This window comes from Chlorocebus sabaeus, chromosome 21 (genome assembly GCF_047675955.1).
Source record: "Chlorocebus sabaeus isolate Y175 chromosome 21, mChlSab1.0.hap1, whole genome shotgun sequence".
NCBI classification, from domain to species: Eukaryota; Metazoa; Chordata; class Mammalia; order Primates; family Cercopithecidae; genus Chlorocebus; species Chlorocebus sabaeus.
In genome coordinates this window covers 67,859,706-67,878,592 of record NC_132924.1, presented here as the reverse complement: position 1 = coordinate 67,878,592, position 18,887 = coordinate 67,859,706, and the positions used below count along the sequence as shown (strand labels likewise).

Genomic DNA, 18,887 nt, shown 5'->3' with positions numbered 1-18,887 from the left:
GCTGGTTAGAGCATATGAGGCATAAACTTTCTGGAGGGCGATTTGGCAACATGTTTATAAAAATTTTTATGTCCTTAACTAATAAAAGTCTACTCAATAATCAAAGATGTTCATAATATTTACATAAAAATTTTTCATGTACAGTGTCATTTTCTATAGTAAAACTGGATATGTACCAAACTTCTAACAATAGGGGATTGATGAAATAATACATAAAGAAATGCAGTGTAACTATTAAAAGTAGTGTTATAAAAAGGAATTTAATGACATGGGAAAATGCTCATGGCAGTCTGTGAAGTAAAAAAAATAAGTGTTTTAAGTGACTATGTATACAATGATTTCATACTGAAAAATAGTAAATAGATAAGATAGAAAAACATCAAAATGTCACCAGTTATCTCTGGTCAGTGTTCATGGGGAAGGTATTTATAAATGACTTGTTTTTCTTTTTTTGCTTGTATATAATTTGCAAACTTTCTACAATGAATGTTCTATTTTAGTTTTAGACTTTCTTGAGAGAAAGAAAGGAAGAAAAAAGAAAGGGAGAGGAAGGAAGGAGGGAAGGAAGGAAGGAAGGAAGGAAGGAAGGAAGGAAGGAAGGAAGGAAGGAAGGGAAGGAAGGAAAGAAGGGAGAGAGGGAAGGAGGGAGAGAGGGAAGGAGGGTGAATATAATCAAAGAACTGAAGTTACGGAAGACGCTTTAACTCTGTGTAATGTCTGTGTGGACAGGCTGTGCCCCTCTGTGGTTAAACTGACAAACAGCCCAGGCTACCCTCACCCTGTGGTTTCTTTTGCTTGGAGTAAGCTGTTGAACCCACAATTATATAGTCAGGACTAAAGACATTTCTTTAGTTACTTTCTTTTGAATAACTTTCCACTAAACAGAGGCAAAATACTACCAAATATCTTCCTGTCACCTCTACCCTTCTTTGGATTAAACTGGGGACTATGTTCAACAAAGGGGAATAGTTCCCTTTTGTTTCCTCATCTTCTACTATCCCCACCCCAATTAGCTAACTTTCATTGGGGTAAATAATTCACTGTTTTGCAGTTATATAGTACCTTTGTGTAAAGGGACAGTCTTTCCAAACACTTGTTAATCCTAAACACACTCTTGGGAAGTAGGTAAAAATTACTAGAGAGGAAGGAGAAGAGAGGGTAATGCCAAACATAATAAAAGATGTCAGTAAAACCACAGAGCTGTCTCAGTTTTCTGTCGGCCAAAATCTATGTAATACTGTTAAAAATGAGGATCTATGTTCTGGTGATATTACGGAGAGAAATAATTTGAAGGATATAGTTTTTGGATCTTATATGTATATTTTATAATGTTATATAAGAGCACAGACCTTGGGGCAAGACTTTTGGATTCAATCCCTGGCTTTACCGTTTACCAGATGCATGATATTGGGCAAGCCATTTAAGATTTTTGGCTTTAGTTTTCTCATCCAGAAAATAGAAAATAATAATAAAATCTAGCATATAGTGTTGTCGTAAGGATTAAATGAGGTTATAAATGTAAAGCATTGAAAACAGTTCCTTGAACATGGTAACTGCTACAAAAGTGTTAGCTATTATCAGTAGCTCTAAAATGAAACATTATTTTAAAGGAACAAGTTAAAATGAGGCAAAAATTAAAAATTATCACTACATGATTCAACAGCAAACTATAGACTTCAGCAAAAAGCAAAAAGCTCCTCATATCTTTAATCCTGGGTTAGCAGCAAATGTACTTAAAGGTTAGAGGTGGTTGCTAGCTCACAATTATGACCGAATTGGAATAATCTGTTCTATATACAGAATCCTACATGGTCAAGGATATCACCTCCAGAAAAGTTTATCTCCGTTTGCTTTAACTTAATAAGAGAGGCAATTAAGTTACTATGTAACTGGAATTAGTGAACATACCCAAGTGAGAACACTGTCAGAATTTAAACCTTCACTGACTGTTTGACCTTGACTGTTTATCCCTGATCTACTCCATGGGAAAACCAGTTTATTGGAGTCAATTGAAAACATCCTTTTCCTTCTTGCCCCCTTATCGTATACTCAGTACTGGTGAAACAGAAATATAAAAATGTTCATGGTGGTTATGCCATGCTTATACTGTCCATTAAATGAAATAATTTGAAAAACTCTCATAACCAAAGCATTTTTTTCTCTATGAGTGTTCAGTAAAGTACTGGTGCTTTTGCAGACCTGAGTACCTGTTTGGTGTTGGAATATTGAACTCGATGAAGATACCAAAGCCATGGGAGGAAGAAGAATACATTACAGAATAGTTTAATCTCTTTCATCTCTAGTGACCGAAATGTAAAAACTGTTTCCCACTGCATTTTATGTTAACACTCCTTGATATATTTCTGCTAATATAAATATGCTTGAAAGGATGACATTTAATTCTGTTAATAACTGAATATAAAATGAGGGGTCACCACAATTTGTTTTGTTTCATTTCAATTATTTTACTTTGTAGTTACTACGTAGAAGTCATCATTTGAGCAATATCTGTATCCCCCATTAGATTGAAAGCTGCATGAGGACAGATATGATGCAAATTTCATATACATATTTAGGATCTCTAAAAATATTTTTTGAATAAATGAGTAAGAAATGAGTGAACTAACTTGTTGTCTGAGATTATTAGCTGTCTGCGCTTCTCACATCATTAGGCATTATGTGTCATATTGTTTTATTTACATCATGTTGATAAAGGATTCTTTATTCATCCTGTCATATAACAAACACTATTTGTTATTATTAAATATGATGGTATTACTGAGTTTAACACCCCTGCATTATTGTGGTTAGAGGTACGATGAAAGGATGGTGCAAAAAAGCCTCAAGATGTCCATGTTTCTGCCCCAGGTTACGACCTGCTGTCATCTTGGGTTACAACTTGAATGTGATTTATTTTGCCAAAAAAAAAGAGCAATTCTCCCCATTACCATAATGCAAGAAGTCAGGGCGCAGAAGACAGAATATCTGGCCTGAATCAGAGCACTCGGATGAGGAGAGGAGCCAGTCAGAGTCATGGCCCTCATTGCTGGAGATAAATCAGATAACACGATTAGAGAGAGCATGCAGGACAGCTTGGACAGTGCAGAAATCAAGGTAGATAAGACCATCCCGGAGACAAAAAGTCATACCTGTCTAAGGGTTTTCTCTGCTCTTCAAAGCAGCTTAAACTAAAAGCTTCTATTAGTACCCTCTAGTTGTCTTTTATGAGTTATTTTATATAATCATTATTACTAATATGTAAATTTCAGAGGAAGTAATTATTAGTTCTTATGCCAGAATGCTGTCATTCATGATTAACTAATTCTTATTGTTCTTTCCATCATGTCACTACATAAAGGAATTCTTATAGATATTTTAATTTCAACTCAATTGAAATTACATATCAATTATGTGTTTGTGATGCTAAAATAACTGATGGTTTTATGTACACTTACAAAATACATGTGCATACATGAAAAATACAAATTCCTAGAACTACAATCTTTTGGATGGTTTATTTTTGAATATTTTAATGTGTTTCTAATCTTTTTTTGTGACAAAAATAATATTTAGAATTAATACATTAGAATGTTTCTAGATTTCTTAAATTTTATAAATAATATCATGGCTTTCGGTAAGGTAGAGATATTTTATTCCACAGTAATATTCACATGGAATATGTTAGTTTAGTCTGAAAAATAATACACTAATACCATTAATTCAATAAAGCCCAATATAAATATTTACTCTCATATCAGTAGAAGTTTTACAAAGATAATTGTTAAAGTTTCATACTTACATTGGCATCTTTCCCAGCTAATTTACATAATTCCACCCGTTCCTTTGCAGCAGGCCAATAAATCTGCAAAACATTTCAAAGTATGTTACAATCTGAATATCTGAAACACCCTAACACTCTGCAATTCTGATTAGAGAGTGATGTGTGAAATTGAAAGAATGGGTATTAAGCATGTTGTTAGAGTCAGTGTGGGAAATCTGAGATTTAAGTATTTCCCAAAGCCACTCTGAAAGTTTCTAAAAGAAAAGTGTCTAGTACTATCCATTTTTGTTAATCTTCTAGTTTCTAATTTAATGTATGTAACAGTAGATACATTATGTTCAGAGGTCCACAAGCTTTATCATGATGTCAACAGAATTTCACATGAGCATTTGTCCAAATAAGAGGCTGTATGTACCATGTTTTTCTGTGTTTTCTCAGAGTAGCAGTACATCATAAACACGTGCCATGAAGTGTTAGAAACAACTCTCTGTCAGAGCATAAGTTCTTTCTTCAAGCCAAGGACCAGTGTGAATTTGTTGACAGTATTTAACATGCTTGGAACTCAGATGCATTTGACACTTAGCTAAATGTTTTATAAGCATTATCTTATTTAAATTTCACAGTGACCCTCTGAGATGGCTGTACTTATTCTTCCCATTTTGAGATCAGAAAACTTAGTCACGTAGTCTTTAAATAGCATGTTGAGGACCATAACACTTATGGCAGAGCCACAATCTGACTCAAAGTCCGTCTGACTCCTGAACTGGGGGGGTCTCAACCATTATATAACTCAAGGGCTCCAAACTCATTGCTTGATAGCTTTTAATTATGCTTCACAATCTTGTGTTCAAGGCTTGTGTTTCTTTCTTTTAAATTCTGTCAGGAAGTTTTTGTAGGAATTCTGTAAGAAAGTTTTTGAAAAATAAAGTTTAAGCAGTTATGTAACTTCATTAGCTTACAGAAAGAAATGCTCTCTGTTAAGATATAAGCAAGAAGGAACAAGAAAAGCAACCTCTAAAATCTTATAATATATGCTCCAGGAGTTCCGGACAGACTTTTATTATGTTTCTTACCAATGGTAGCAGAAAATATTTTAATAGGTGAGAAAAAAAGAAAATATCCTGAGGGAATATACTGAAAGAGACTTGTTAAACCTGGAATTAACAAAGGATTTAGAAGTCATCAATGTTTATATGATATTATCTTTGTGGTGAAATTTTAGGGTTTTATGTCTCTAAATAAAGAACAGAGAATAGCATTCAAAATAGACAAATACAATGAAATTTTTGAGATTTTAAAAGGAAGCAAGATTATTTACTTAGAGAAGATCTTAACACTCACAAATTACAATCCAGGTATGTATATAGGCAGGCGGTGGAGACAGCAGGAGGCTCAAGTGATGAGCTAACCTTGACAAGGTGCACAATGAAGACCAGAAAATGCTATTTATTCAGAAATGGTTTGAATCACTGTAGTTCTACTATCACACAACTTTAAATAGCAGCCAGCAGTCAAGTATCAATGAGCTACAGCAATGAAAAGCAATATGAATGGAAATTAGCAACTCAGTAATAGGTCAAAAAAGAATATGTCCTCAAATTGAAAACCACATGATCTTGCTTTAGATTAAAGTTAAAAGCAACTAAAATAAAATGGTTACATTTCAGGTGTATAGGTGGGTGCATTTAGAAAAATGGCCAGCCAAAATGGGAGACGAGGAGAAGGATGACTTGGTGGTAAGAAACAGGTTATTTATCAGATTCTAGCATTTGTATTTGAGGGTACATTTTCAGGCATTTAATACATAATTAAGAACAAGAGATTAATGTAAGTTAGTAAATAGATTAAAATGGGCAATGCATGGACCAATGGACAATGGTTAGTCGTAAACCCAGAATCGTGAAGCCATAACTTAATAATCCAGATGGAACACTGCAGTTGGCCACAAATTGGAGAGTTTCTTCCAATGTTGTTTGTTATTTTTGTTTTGGTTGTTCCTTTGTTATTCATCATTGCTAGCAAAAATAGTGGACTGAGTGCTCTTTTAAAATTGCATTGGCCGGGAGTGGTGGCTCATGCCTGTAATCCCAGCACTTTGGGAGGCCGAGGCGGGAGGATCACAATGTCAGGAGATCAAGACCATCCTGGCTAAAACGGTGAAACCCCGTCTCTACTAAAAATACAAAAAATTAGCCGGGACTGGTGGCGGGCACTTATAGTCCCAGCTACTCGGGAGGCTGAGGCAGGAAAATGGTGTGAATCCGGGAGGTGGAGCTTGTAGTAAGCGCAGATTGTGCCACTGCACTCCAGCCTGGGCGACAGAGCAAGGCTCTGCCAAAAAAAAAAAAAAAAAATTGCATCTTGAATTCAGAGTCTTTGCTTTAGATATGAGATTATGAGATCTCTGGGTATCTTCTCACTTTTTCCCCCATCCAATGGTCCAATTTTATTATTATTTTTAATTTTGGTTAAAAACGCATAACATAAAAAATGTATCATTTTAACAATTTTCGGTGTAGAATTCAGTAATGTTAAGTATATGTACATTGTTCTGCAGCCAATCTCTAGAACTTTTTCACCTTGCAAAAGTGAAATGCTGTACTTGCTGGTTCTTCAATATTACAATGATTTTACAAAGGACAACTTTATGTCATTGGACTGAAAATAGTACACAGACTACTTATCTATAACCTGTCAACTGATTTAATCTTTTTAATGCACTCAAAATACATTTATTGACGCAGATCTTAAGCCTAGAATTTTTTTTTCTTTTTTTTTTTTTTTTAAAGAATATTTTCTTTTTTTTTCTCCTTTCTTTGTAACCTTTATTTTAAGTTCAGAGGTACAAGGACAGGTTTGTCACACAGGTAAACTTGCGTCATGGGAGTTTCTTGTAAAGACTGTTTCTTTACCCAGGTATTAAGCCTAGTACACACTAGTTATTTTTTCTGATTCTCTCCCACCTTCCACCCTCCACCCTCCAAAAGGCCCCACTGTGTGTTGTTCCCCTCTATATGTCCATGTATTCTCATCAGTGAACTCCCACTTATAAGTGATGAGAACACATGGACATACAGAAGTCCATTTTATAAGTATTTGGCTTTCTGTTCCTGTGCTAGTTTGCTAAGGATAATGGCCTCCAACTCCATCCATGTTTCTGCAAAGGACAACATCTGTTTCTTTTTTTATGGCTGGGCAGTATTCCATAGTGTACATGTACCTCATTTTCTTTGCCCAGTCTACCACTGATGGGCATTTAGGTTGATTCCATGTCTTTGCTATGGTGCTAGATTAATATTTCTTTGAACCATTTCAGCATGAAAGATCATGTTCTTTTTTTGTTTGTTTTAGATGACAATCAGGTTTAATCGCAATTCAGGAATACATATAGGGCAAATATCTATAGATTTGTTCATAATTACATATCATACAAATATTAATAATGTAGGAAACAAAAAATACATAATTCTTTCATATTAAGAAAATGAGTCTTAAAAAGGATAAAGGGTTTTAAGGGTTTTATCTTTTACTTCAAATCATAGTATTAGGTGATTGAGTTAAATTATGAGATAAACGATGCCACCAAAATTAAGTGTGAATATATTCATTAGTAATTCTAAGAGGAGGGGCTTATTTAAAGAATGACAAAATGTGGAAGCAATCGTTTTTGAAATCTAAATCAAGATTTCAAAGTTAGCATCAAGTAGTTACTCTTCATTAACTGTTTGTTCACTAGACATATAATTATGAAGGGCCTTCTGTATGTCAGCCAAGATTGAGGTGCTTGGATCTGAGTCAGGATGGGAGAGACAGAGCGAGAAAAGGGTACACAAGATGAAACCACTGTGCCCAGGGAGCACTGTGGAGCGCTTACTGGTAAACAGCATCTTTAGCAGTCTCTACTTTTGAGCCTCTGTTTTAAATTACTTGCTCTTAATAGTTTCAACTCTAATATAATAGTTTGGTTTAGTTAGGTGGTTTCAACTCTAATTTTGTCTCAGGGACTTGACACCAAAATAGCAATTGCACATTTATTCTCTTTGTAAAGAAATACAAATCTGTAAAAGATGCTTTAATGTTTTTGTTGTACATTTTCGGTTATTGCTTATAAGTCACATAATTGTAATTTGAGTTGCATCATTCTAGTTGATGAAGCCATACAACTAATTACAAGCTTCAGAGAATTGACTTTTTGATTAGCAAGTAAATGTTACATACAAGCACAGGGATTCTGAGATGGAATCACAAAGAAAATTTTACTTCTTAATGTAAAATTAAAACCTTCAAAAATAACGATTTATTGAAATTACATATTGGCTTATTTTGACACAATGCTGCCAAGGTTTAGCAATCACAAACAGAATTACCTTAAATAAAAACAACCCATGATATATCTGATTGTCTTTTAGACTCTAAACCTTTACTTAGAAGAGAAAAAGAGTCATTATAGCTGTGTTAATATTGAAAAGATGTCAGCTTAATTATGATTTGTGGTGGACTTTTTTCTTACAGACTACCTAGTCATTAGAATAAAGAAATTTAAAAAAAATATTCATTTTTATTTCTAATTGGAAAATAATGTAAAGAGACAGAATTTCCCTTAATTCAATCTAAAAACACAAAAAACAAGACAAATTCATTTTTAAAGATCCACTCTTATTCTTACATAGAATTGGCAAAGTTTCAACAATCTTTTGAAGTGTTATATGTATATATATCACATTATATATAATGTTTATAGAATGCAATATATAATGTACAATACACGCACATATATAATAGCATTCCACTATTTTCATATTTTTCTAGTCTCTCTCTCCCACCCCGCCCCGTGTGTGTATGCGTGTGTGTGCGTGCACGTGTGTGTGTGTGTGTGTGTGTGTGTGTGTGTGTGTGTGTGTATAGGTGCATGTGGAGGGGGAAGTAAGAGAGAGAAAGTCAGAGACACACACAGTTATATAAAGGGAAAAATAGAGATGTTAACTGTAGGGTGACTGGGTATAGAATAAGATATGTTTCACATATAGGTTGAAGTTTCAGCATATTTTGTACAACAGCCCAAGACGTACCTGTGTTCCTTGGATTATTTTAGTAGCCTAGTCAGTACGCTTTGAGATTGTGTCACTATTAGACAAAAGTCACATGATATAGTTAAAAATATAATATCCACATTATCTATTAAATGTCAACCCTCAGGATCAATAGTTAATATGGACAATTTTGAGACAGTGATGATTAATATTCTTACTGCATTTTGAATTCATTGGCAATAAAATGCCTCATAAATCTTCTTGCACTGTAGTGTGTCTTGCACACAGTATCTTGACATATTAAAAGTTGCATGAAACAGCACACAACAAAGCACATGTCCCTGTTTCTAAAAGCTGATGCAACTGTATTTGTCCCTTAGAAAGTCATCCACAGATATTTTTCCTTCACTTATCAAAGAGAATCATATCAGAAGCAGAGATGCCATTGCCTAATGGCCCGGTTTTAATTGTTCTGAAATATTCCCACATAACACTAATTCTTAACTAACCTTGTGCTGATGCACCAGATACAGATTTTAAGGATATAATTTTGGTGGGTTGTGGTCTTTGGGACCTTAGAGCCTTGATATCAAGGACTTCAAATATGCGGAGAGCTTACTGTTGCTATCTATCCACATGCAGGAGACATCAGAAATCAAATGGAGATCTTTCCTGTGGATCCAGAAGAACCTAAGAATTCCTCTCAACTTACTTATTCAGGGTATAATTACTAATTGAACAATTATTAAACAATACTTGCCAATTGGTTTTAATTTGAGTGCTAATTCTTATAGATCTAGTTGATAACAGAAAACTGGCAAACAGAAGTAAATAAATTTATAACATTTCTTCACTTAGAAATAAGAGTTTATGGGTCAACACTGTAAAACAAGTATGTCTCATAAGCCAGTCCTCATATTCTATAATTTACTGACTTACCCATATTACTGTATTTATGTTGCCTTTATAGTATTTCACAGTTGATCATTTGCAAAGGATTAATTTTTTCATGCTAACCTTGGAAGGCTCAAATATTATTGTCTAAACATATATCTGTATATTTTCGTTTAGAGTTGTATAGCTTACTAGAACAAAAAGAGACCATATTACTGAAATAAAAATTGTCTTGAGTTCCTCCTTAAATAGGTTTTGTGCATAAAGTTATAGTTTAAACATATTCTTAAAAAGATTTAATAATATTTTTAATGAAAATGTAGTGGAAACTGTGTGAACTTAAAATACAAGCTGTGATCTAGTTATATTGATTTTATTTGCTTATCTCTGTCCAAAATCCAAAACAACTTTTTGTCCTTGTAATATTATTTTTACTTCACTTTGAAAAAAAATACTTAGAAGGGACTCACAAAATATTGCAGTATCCCTAACAATTATTGTTTCATTCATGAACAGTCATCTTTTAGTAAGGTAAAAATGTCAGACAATTAATTTTTAATTATTCAGTGTTAGGCAAGTCACAGAAACATTCAAATAATGATAAGACCTTATAACAACATCAAATGGAAATTCTAATTATATCTGCCCTTTGTTTCATCTTTGGAGAAGTGATTTAATTGTCTCAAGTTAGCAAGTGCATGGTCAGTCAAATGCCCCTTGGCCTAATTCAGAGATGTCAAAACAACTGAATGAGACACACAAAAGGAAGTTGAAATTTGTTCATAGAACCTAATTAAAGACAAAAATTCAGAACCCTTGAGATAGTGGCCATCTCTTTCAAAAAACAGGATACAAGTTTTTGAATGTCTTTAAAGAAAAAAAAAAAGTCATTCTGAATGCTATATAAGTATTTGAACAACTAAAAGAGCAATGGTTAATCTGGTTTCCCAGGACAGGGAGGTGTTTTCCTATTGCAAAACAAGAGCAACAGCGCCAAAGGTAAAGCTTGCACAGTGGGTACTGGCCTGGCCTAGACAGAAATTGTTACAGAAGGGAAGTTTAAGTTCTCCACTTTTATTTTTTAGATTTTTATATAAGGGCAGGCCTACAAATTTTGCAAGAAAATGTGCTTCAATACAGAAGATGGAGTTCCAGGCACAGTCTAAAGTGGTCTTTTCCATGATATTTCTTCTTGAAGCCTTGGGTGACAATTGTCTTTCCCTTTTCCCGACTCAGCTCAGGAGCCTCACCTGCATTTTAGCCTTCTACCACTAACTATCTCTGTCTTGTACTACACTTTTGCTTATCACATCCATTTGGTACTTTCTTTTTCAAAAGTAAGTTTAGTTTGAGACCTTTTTCCAGGTGTAAAGATCAATTAAATGCAGTGCAATCAGAAGATGTGAATGTGAGTCCCTACGGCATCGCCGCTTGATTTGTGACTTTAGGTAGGTGTGAGTCTCAGCTGCCCAGCCTTAAAATACAAATCATCATCTCCACCAAGTTAATACTCATTTGAAAGAAACGTTCAAATGCCAATTTTATTATCATCTCCCTAGAAAGGTCTTTTCTAATAACAATCTGAAGTAGTTTCCCAGGAACACCACATATTTTTTAACATAACACTTCACAATAAGTGTTATTTTATTTGTTTCTTTTTTTCCATTAACTCTCTATTCCCAAATTGAAGACACTATGAGCACAAATGTCTGACCTGTTTTATTTTTCACTATATTCTCAGGATCTAGAAGAGTATCAGGAATATAGTAGAACCTCAATAAATATGTATTGCAAGACCGGGTGTCATGGCCCATGCCCTGTAATCCTAGCACTTTGGGATTACAAGTGAGGTGGGCAGATTGCATGAGCCCAGAAGTTTGAGACAAGACTGGGCAATGTGGCAACACCCTGTCTCTATTAAAAATAATAATAATAAAAGTTAGCTGGGCGTGGTGACAAGCACCTGTAGTCCCAGCTACTCGGGAGGCTGAGGTAAGAGGATTGTTTGAGTCCAAGAAGTCAACGCTGCAGTAGGCCAAGATCACATCACTGCAGTCCAGCCTGGGTGACAGGAGTGCGAACCTATCTCATAAAACAAACAAACCAACCAACAAACAAACAAAACCTACCAATATGTATTGCATGAAAGAGAGAGAAATGCTAATATACCATACAAATTAAAATACATTCAAGGAAATTAACAAATGGTCAGTAATTTAGAAGTTGCGGTCCAATTACTCTTGTGGATGGACTTCAAACTTTTGTAGTGAATCCTATTCAACACCTCTAATCTATGACTCACTGAAGTTTAATAAGCACTGATGTCCGGTGTCAAGGAACATTGCTTTTTCTTCCTACCACCTTTAGTACCTGGCACAGAACCTGGCATAGTGAGCGCTCAATAATTATTCATTGAAAAGTGATCTGCAGAGTTTCCCATAGAATTGGATACAGAGAATGAGTTCTTGTCAGAGTTCTGGCGAGGTCTGAGCAGTCTGACAACATCCTGACAGTCCATTACAGTGACCAGATGGGACCTGCACATGAGCACCCGGGCTAGAGAGCCAGCACATCCATGAACGAGTTGATTGTTTTAGCTCTGTGATTACTAGACAGCATATGCTTGGCAGGCAATGGAAACAGATTAATCCCATGAATCTAAGCAGGGTGCCTTATACCGAAGTTAATTTATTAGGCTGTCCACATGCTTTCCATGTGTTTATATTTTCTTAGTTTCAAGTATTAAATAAGAATTAAAAGACTGACAATTTTATTTTACCAATAACTTGATTTTAAGTGAGAAGGTTATTTATTCTATTCTTTTCCCACTATATAATAGACTTCTTACAAGCTAAAGCATTAGACAGAAATGTCTTATTTAGCCATAGAGTAAGTTAATAGAACTGGAGTCAGAAAATCATTCTGATTTATAATAGTATTTTTGCTTATACTTAATATCAAACAAGCAAGTGTAGAGTCCCCATGTATCAAAAGTCTTGTTGTAGACTTCCTTAAAGAAAGGGAAATAACAAAGATCTTTTTATGTTAGGCAAAGAAAGGTGTTTAAATAGTCCACTGAAAATTATTATATGTAAAATTATAAACTCATTTAGGTTAGTTATTTTCACAATATAAATGCTCAAACATAAGGGTGTAGTATTAAGGATTTCAAGTAATCTGAGTAATTTTTATAATTACATGCAAAAAGAAAGAAGAAAGAAAGAAAAGAGAAAGAGAGAAAGAAAGAAAAAGAAAGAAAGAAAGAAAGAAGGAAAGAAAGAAAGAAGAAAGGAAAGAAAGGAAAGAAAGAAAGAAAGAAAGAAAATAAATAAAGGAAGGAAAGGACAAGAGAAGAAAGAAAGAGAGAGAGAGAAAAGAAAAAGAAAGAAAGAAGGAAAGAAAGAAAAAAGAAAGAAAGAAAGAAGAGAGAGAGAGAAAGAAGAGAGAGAAAGAAAGAGAGAAAGAAAGAAAGAAAGAAAGAAAGAAAGAAAGAAAGAAAGAAAGAAAGAAAGAAAGAAAGAAAGAAGGAAGGAAGGAAGGAAGGAAGGAAGGAAGGAAGGAAGGAAGGAAGGAAGGAAGGAAGGAAGGAAGGAAAGAGAGAGAGAGAAAGAAAGAAAGAAAGAAAGAGAAGAGAGGGAAGGAGAGAGAGGGAGAGAGGGAGGGAGGGAGGGAAAGAAGGAAGGGAGGAAGGGAGGAAGAGGAAGAAGGAGAAAGAAAGCAAGCCAACAAATAAATCCTTGAATAATATAGACACAAAAGCAGTACTCAGCTTGGTAAGTCATACGTCATTCTCTTTTTGACCCTTTGCTTTCATACTGGTTTAGAGACTCGTTCCATCCCTGCAAGTCTGAACTGCTTCCAAAATAAGTAACATTTTCATATGGACGAATCCCAATAATTCATTAACTCAGAAGTCCAACTAAGTAACATAACCAAACAGAGAGTATTGGATACATTTTTTTTTACCATCAACTATGACTCCATTAAAAAAAAAAAAGAGTGAGAAAGAGGGAGAGGAAGACTTTCAGTTTGTATACATTATTCCTGAAGTTTACATAGAGAGGGCTCTGGATTTTATATGAATTATTGCTAGGACTACTTAAGGCTGGCTGAAGTAGAGAATGTTCACTTGTAGTCAAACTGACAGTTACTATGTAGTTTTGAATCATTTGTTTGGAAACCATGGGTCCTTAAACCATATTGTACAAATGTCACACACATTCATTATTATAATATCTACACTGAACAGGCTTCTAATGCATCACTTGTAAATGAATGATAAATAGACATAAATGTCTATTCACAGTTGGCCACCTTTCTGAAGGACTATTAAAAATTCTTCTTTTATATACTTCCTCTGACTAAGGAGATGGAGTAGGATGTTAAGGGCTGGGGCAGGAAAATGCAGCTCCCTTAATTTAAACTATGAGAAATCTACATACAATCGCTTCTCAGCCTTTTGGCTAAGATCAGGTGAGAAATCTACATACAGAATAGAGAATAGACTCTCTTCTGCTCCATTTTTCAAACATATATTTCCCCATTCAAACTGAACAACAAGGAAACAACAAACCCCAGTTCCAAATTTAAATGCAAACATTTTAAACTAACCAGTTAACATTAATCCAAATTTTACTCATCCATCTTGCTAGTTCAAAACCATGAACAACATGTAATTGTTTTCCTCTCTCTAGGTTTCTACCATATGTGATCTGTCTTCTTATTTTGGACATTTAAAATTTTCTAACTTTCCTTGTAACTGTATTATGCCTTGTCGCCCTAACTAGGATTTGAGCAATGACAAGATCTGAGTTTTATATTCTATTACAATATGCTTAGTGATAATAATAGATACTCAATGGATTTTTGTTGAACCAAATGAAAAAGAAATGTTGGCTCAAGTAGAAGGGCAAAAGAAAAAATATTCAAAGTGTAGTCACTTATAAAGTATCCCAGGTTTTATTTCTATAATGCGTATCAGTTGTTTCGGCTGCAGAGACTGACAAAACCAAACCAATAAAAGCAGCATTATTTTATTTATAATTACACTAAGATATATATTAAATGGTGCTTAAGTCATATTTAGTTATTTGATTTTTAAAAAATATGTTCTCTATATATTAAATAATTAGCATATAATGCTAAATACTATGATTATGGAATAACATGTAAGTTTGAACTAAGTTACAATCCACTCTTTCTCATCAAAGTCAGCCCCCCAAAACAGTCAAAATATTAAAGGGAGAAAACTTACATGATACTACCATAATTAAAAAGATTTGCAGCAGACCAGATTTCATGAAGTTTACATTAAATCAAGACAGAGAAAACTTTTGCAGAGGCAAATAAACTCTTGGGAAGGAAAATAATTATTTATGAGGATTAGCAAATTTTTCAATTTTTACTATACAAGATGAAAAAACTACATCATTTTTAGGATTTTTACTGGCAACAAATACCTTCCGAGGCTATCTACTGAAAGAATAATAAATTCTTCCAGATAATTTTCTTGTAGAACTAGCTAATATTTATAAGTCTTTCCAAATAGGCAATATATCCTCTTCTTTTTGTTTGGCTGAGAAAACTTTTATGTTTCCCTTGTGTTACCTGTGTTAAACTGAAAAAGAAAAAATCAGTCTTCTAAGTCAATTAATTTTTAAAGAAAGTTTATTTTCTGCTCCCTCTCTGTAAGTGTTGTAATCAAAGTGTTTGGTTCCTAAATATTCCTTCAACTTGAGGTGATTGATATAATCACCTTATAGTTACCCTCTTTTCCATGCAAGTTTGAGAGTTGAAACTAATGTATTTCTGGCCAATGAGATGAAAGAAAGGGTTTCACAAAAGTATTTTTGTTCCTAAAAAAGAGATATAAGTGATTATCTATTTTTCCATTTATATTTCTTTGTCTGGATGTGACCCATGAAAACTGTGGCAGCCATCTTGCTACCAACCTAGAGATAATGCAAACCCTAAGAATGGCTGACAGAGAAAGAACTGGGTCCTCGATAACATCATTAAGCAGATGATATTTTCATCTGTGTAATCACTAAAACTCTGAACATATTTATATTATATGACTGTATTTTCTTAATTTTTAATAGAAATTTAGGTGTCTTTTTTTCTGTTAGCTATCTATTCCATGCTAATTGATAAAAGCAATATAGTAGTTTCTTACTCAAAAAAGGAAAACTAACAAAATCACAAATTCAAAAAAATTAGAGAAACACACCACTTAGTGTATTTTATGTATCAGACATTGTGCAGTGTGATAAAAGAGAATCAGAAGTGCATAAAAGATTATCCCCATATTCAAGAAATGTATAATGTGGATGAAGACATACTGACACAAATCAATACTGACAACACTATCAGCTAGGACATCTGACATTGACATAAATATACAAAATGCACCAGTAAACGTGAAGAACACTTAAATTTCCCAAGGGTGAGGTGAAGCCTTGGAGAGCAAAAGGTGAAGCCTTGGAGAGCAAAAGAATATAATTTGATAAAGTCTTTCAAGAATGAAAAGCAGTGAAATGAGCAAGAAAGTGAAATCCAGGAAGTTTTAGAAAAGGCATAGAACTTGATAGTAAATTCTTTATTTTATGAAGAATAAACAGGATGCTTTGAGTAAAGTAGAAAGAGAGGGGTGGGGAGAGAGAAGCAGAAAATAGAGTGCATGTGAGAGAACAATGAAGAATAGTTAACAGTGAGACTGGAAACAGGGTGGAAATGCACTAGAAGAGCCTTAAAAGCATTGGGAGTTATATCTGATGTAAATAATGAGTTGATGGGTGCTGACGAGTTGATGGGTGCAGCACACCAACATGGCACAAGTATACTTATGTAACAAACCTGCACGTTATGCACATGTACCCTAGAACTTAAAGTATAATAATGGAAAAAAAAAAAAAAAGTCAATGCGAAGAAGCCTGGAGTTTATTCAAGTTGCTAGGAAAAACTGCCAGAGTTGTATAAGTGAGTGAGACACATTCAGACTTTTAATTTTGTGACGATAACTCTTATGGTTGTGGTGAATAGATTAGATAGGAAAAAAGGATAAACTAAGTTAAAAATGGTATTATCACTCACACTAGAAAAATATATTGAAGTGTTTGCCACATTATCAGCTTGGCTTGTCAGCTGAGGCTTTTGCTGGGACTGTCACAGCTCAAATCTCCCTTTGCCTAATACTGCTTCCTAGCTTTCCTCCCACTGGGCTGATTCCAAGAACACGCTCTGATGATACAATCTTCATCGCAGAGTTGGCTTCTGGAGAAACTCAACCTACACAAAAGTGTCAGAAATGGCAAATACCGTTCTAGATCCATGTCCTTCCCTCACAATGTGATCACTTCTGGGTGGTTCTGATTGCTCCATGTTGATCTAGTATTGGGGGAAGGGGCTGTCAAATCAATAAGCATCTTCTTTCCAGACCCTGTCCCAGAGAAGGAGTCCACGAGTATTCCCTAGCTGAAGAGAGGCCTTACGGACCAAATTTGGAATCATTAAACTTCGGAATAGTTAAGTTGTGAGGTGTCACATCCTTGCAATGTGTGCTTATACTTGCTTTTAAGTCTAAGTCCCTATAGAAATAGTCCTTTCTCTCAAAAAAAAACTTCAGAAAAGACAAAAAGAAGGTCATAATATCATCCATCTTCTTTAAATGCCAGAGAATTTAAAAAACAGAAACAAAAAAACAACTCAGTCTACTTAATTTTTATTTTCTAGATAGTGGAAATGTTCCCTAAAATTCTAATTAATTATGACTTTCTTCTGCAATCATTTATTTGTCAAATATTTACTAATTATATACCTGCACTATTCACTCTAGTAGACTCAAAATCTAGTCTGAACAACAGTAAAGATAGTAAAAAGGTATTATTAAATAATTATTACAAAACGCATTTTGTGAATGATTTTGCTATAATTTCTGGTGATTCTACGCTAAATGCCCATGACAAATATGAATGATAATGGCCTTTTTTCAAGAGGCACAGCCTTGTTTGTACAAAACCTCAAAGTTCACATATATTGTAAATTTTGCTAACTTCGAGTATTTTCTACAGATTTTTCTTTTAAACTTTCCAAGGGAAAAAAAAAACCCAACCAGTCACTGATAACTCAATTATATGTTGTAGGTTGCTTTAACCCTAAAGAGTACAAAGGACAGCCTTCAGACCCGTAGAGTCCCAACATGTGTGGTTTCCTCCGCAGAAGAGTTTGGATCTTTGCCGAGGGGCACTGAGCCAGTGCAAACCAAGTGGGTCTAAACACTGCTAAAGTACTACATTTTGACACTTAGGTGCTACTGTGGAGTATCCTTAGCAATGGAGTGATTTATATAAATTGGAATGGTGGATACCTACATAATATAAATTATTACCTTTGCATACATAATCCCCTTATGAATTATACATTTTATAGAGATATAAAGAAATATCAGTTACGTAGACAACATCTAATTTTACAATGTATTCAAATAACTTTATTTTAATGATATCATAAGATAAATTGCTACTTCATAAACATTTGCTTTATTAAATATTAGCACATTTCATGCATGAAACATCGCCAAAGAGAGACTTGCTTAAAATAGTCACAGCAGGAAGTTATGCTATAAGAATTTATTTTAAGCAATGATCTAATACACTCAGTTCAGATAAAGGGACGTTTTCTTCCAATCCCTGAAGGCAGAGAACAGAACAAGAAGAAATTCCCTTAAAAGTATGAATTGCTTTTTCTAGTATAGTAAAACTGAGACATATTTGGAAAAAACGCCTTTTAAGCTACGTGGCATCTCTTAAAGCAAAATTGCAAAGTTAACTAAGATTTTTTCCCTTGGCCACTTTCATAAAACATGTCATCTCCTGCTAAGATATTTACTGAAAATTAAGATGTTACTTGATGCCATCGATTGGCTCATGCTAGGAGTGTCAGTATTTTTAAAAGAAATTCCTGAAGAAAAAAATACAGCCTTAAGTAAAAAATGGAATGGAGCTATAATGTTAGATTAGAATGGAGGACAAACTTTCAAATTCTAGTACATAATCAACTGCTTATTTTATTTTACATTAAACAATATCCAGACTACCAGATAACTTTAATTTTTTTAAAGATAATCATATGAGATTCTTAGTGTGTTTGGATTAACAGAAGTCAAAAACAATTGCTAGCAGTAT

At 34.1% G+C, this 18,887-nt stretch overlaps 1 protein-coding gene across 1 annotated transcript in view; it reads right to left on the bottom strand.

Moving 5' to 3' along the window:
• The window catches only part of SEMA3D (semaphorin 3D), a 194,127-nt gene that overhangs the window by 85,751 nt on the left and 89,489 nt on the right, over window positions 1–18,887 (bottom strand). Inside the window, exon 5 of the mRNA XM_007982331.3 lies at window positions 3,800–3,862. Coding sequence (XP_007980522.3) covers window positions 3,800–3,862 — 63 coding nt within the window. The remainder of the gene's footprint in view (window positions 1–3,799; window positions 3,863–18,887) is intronic.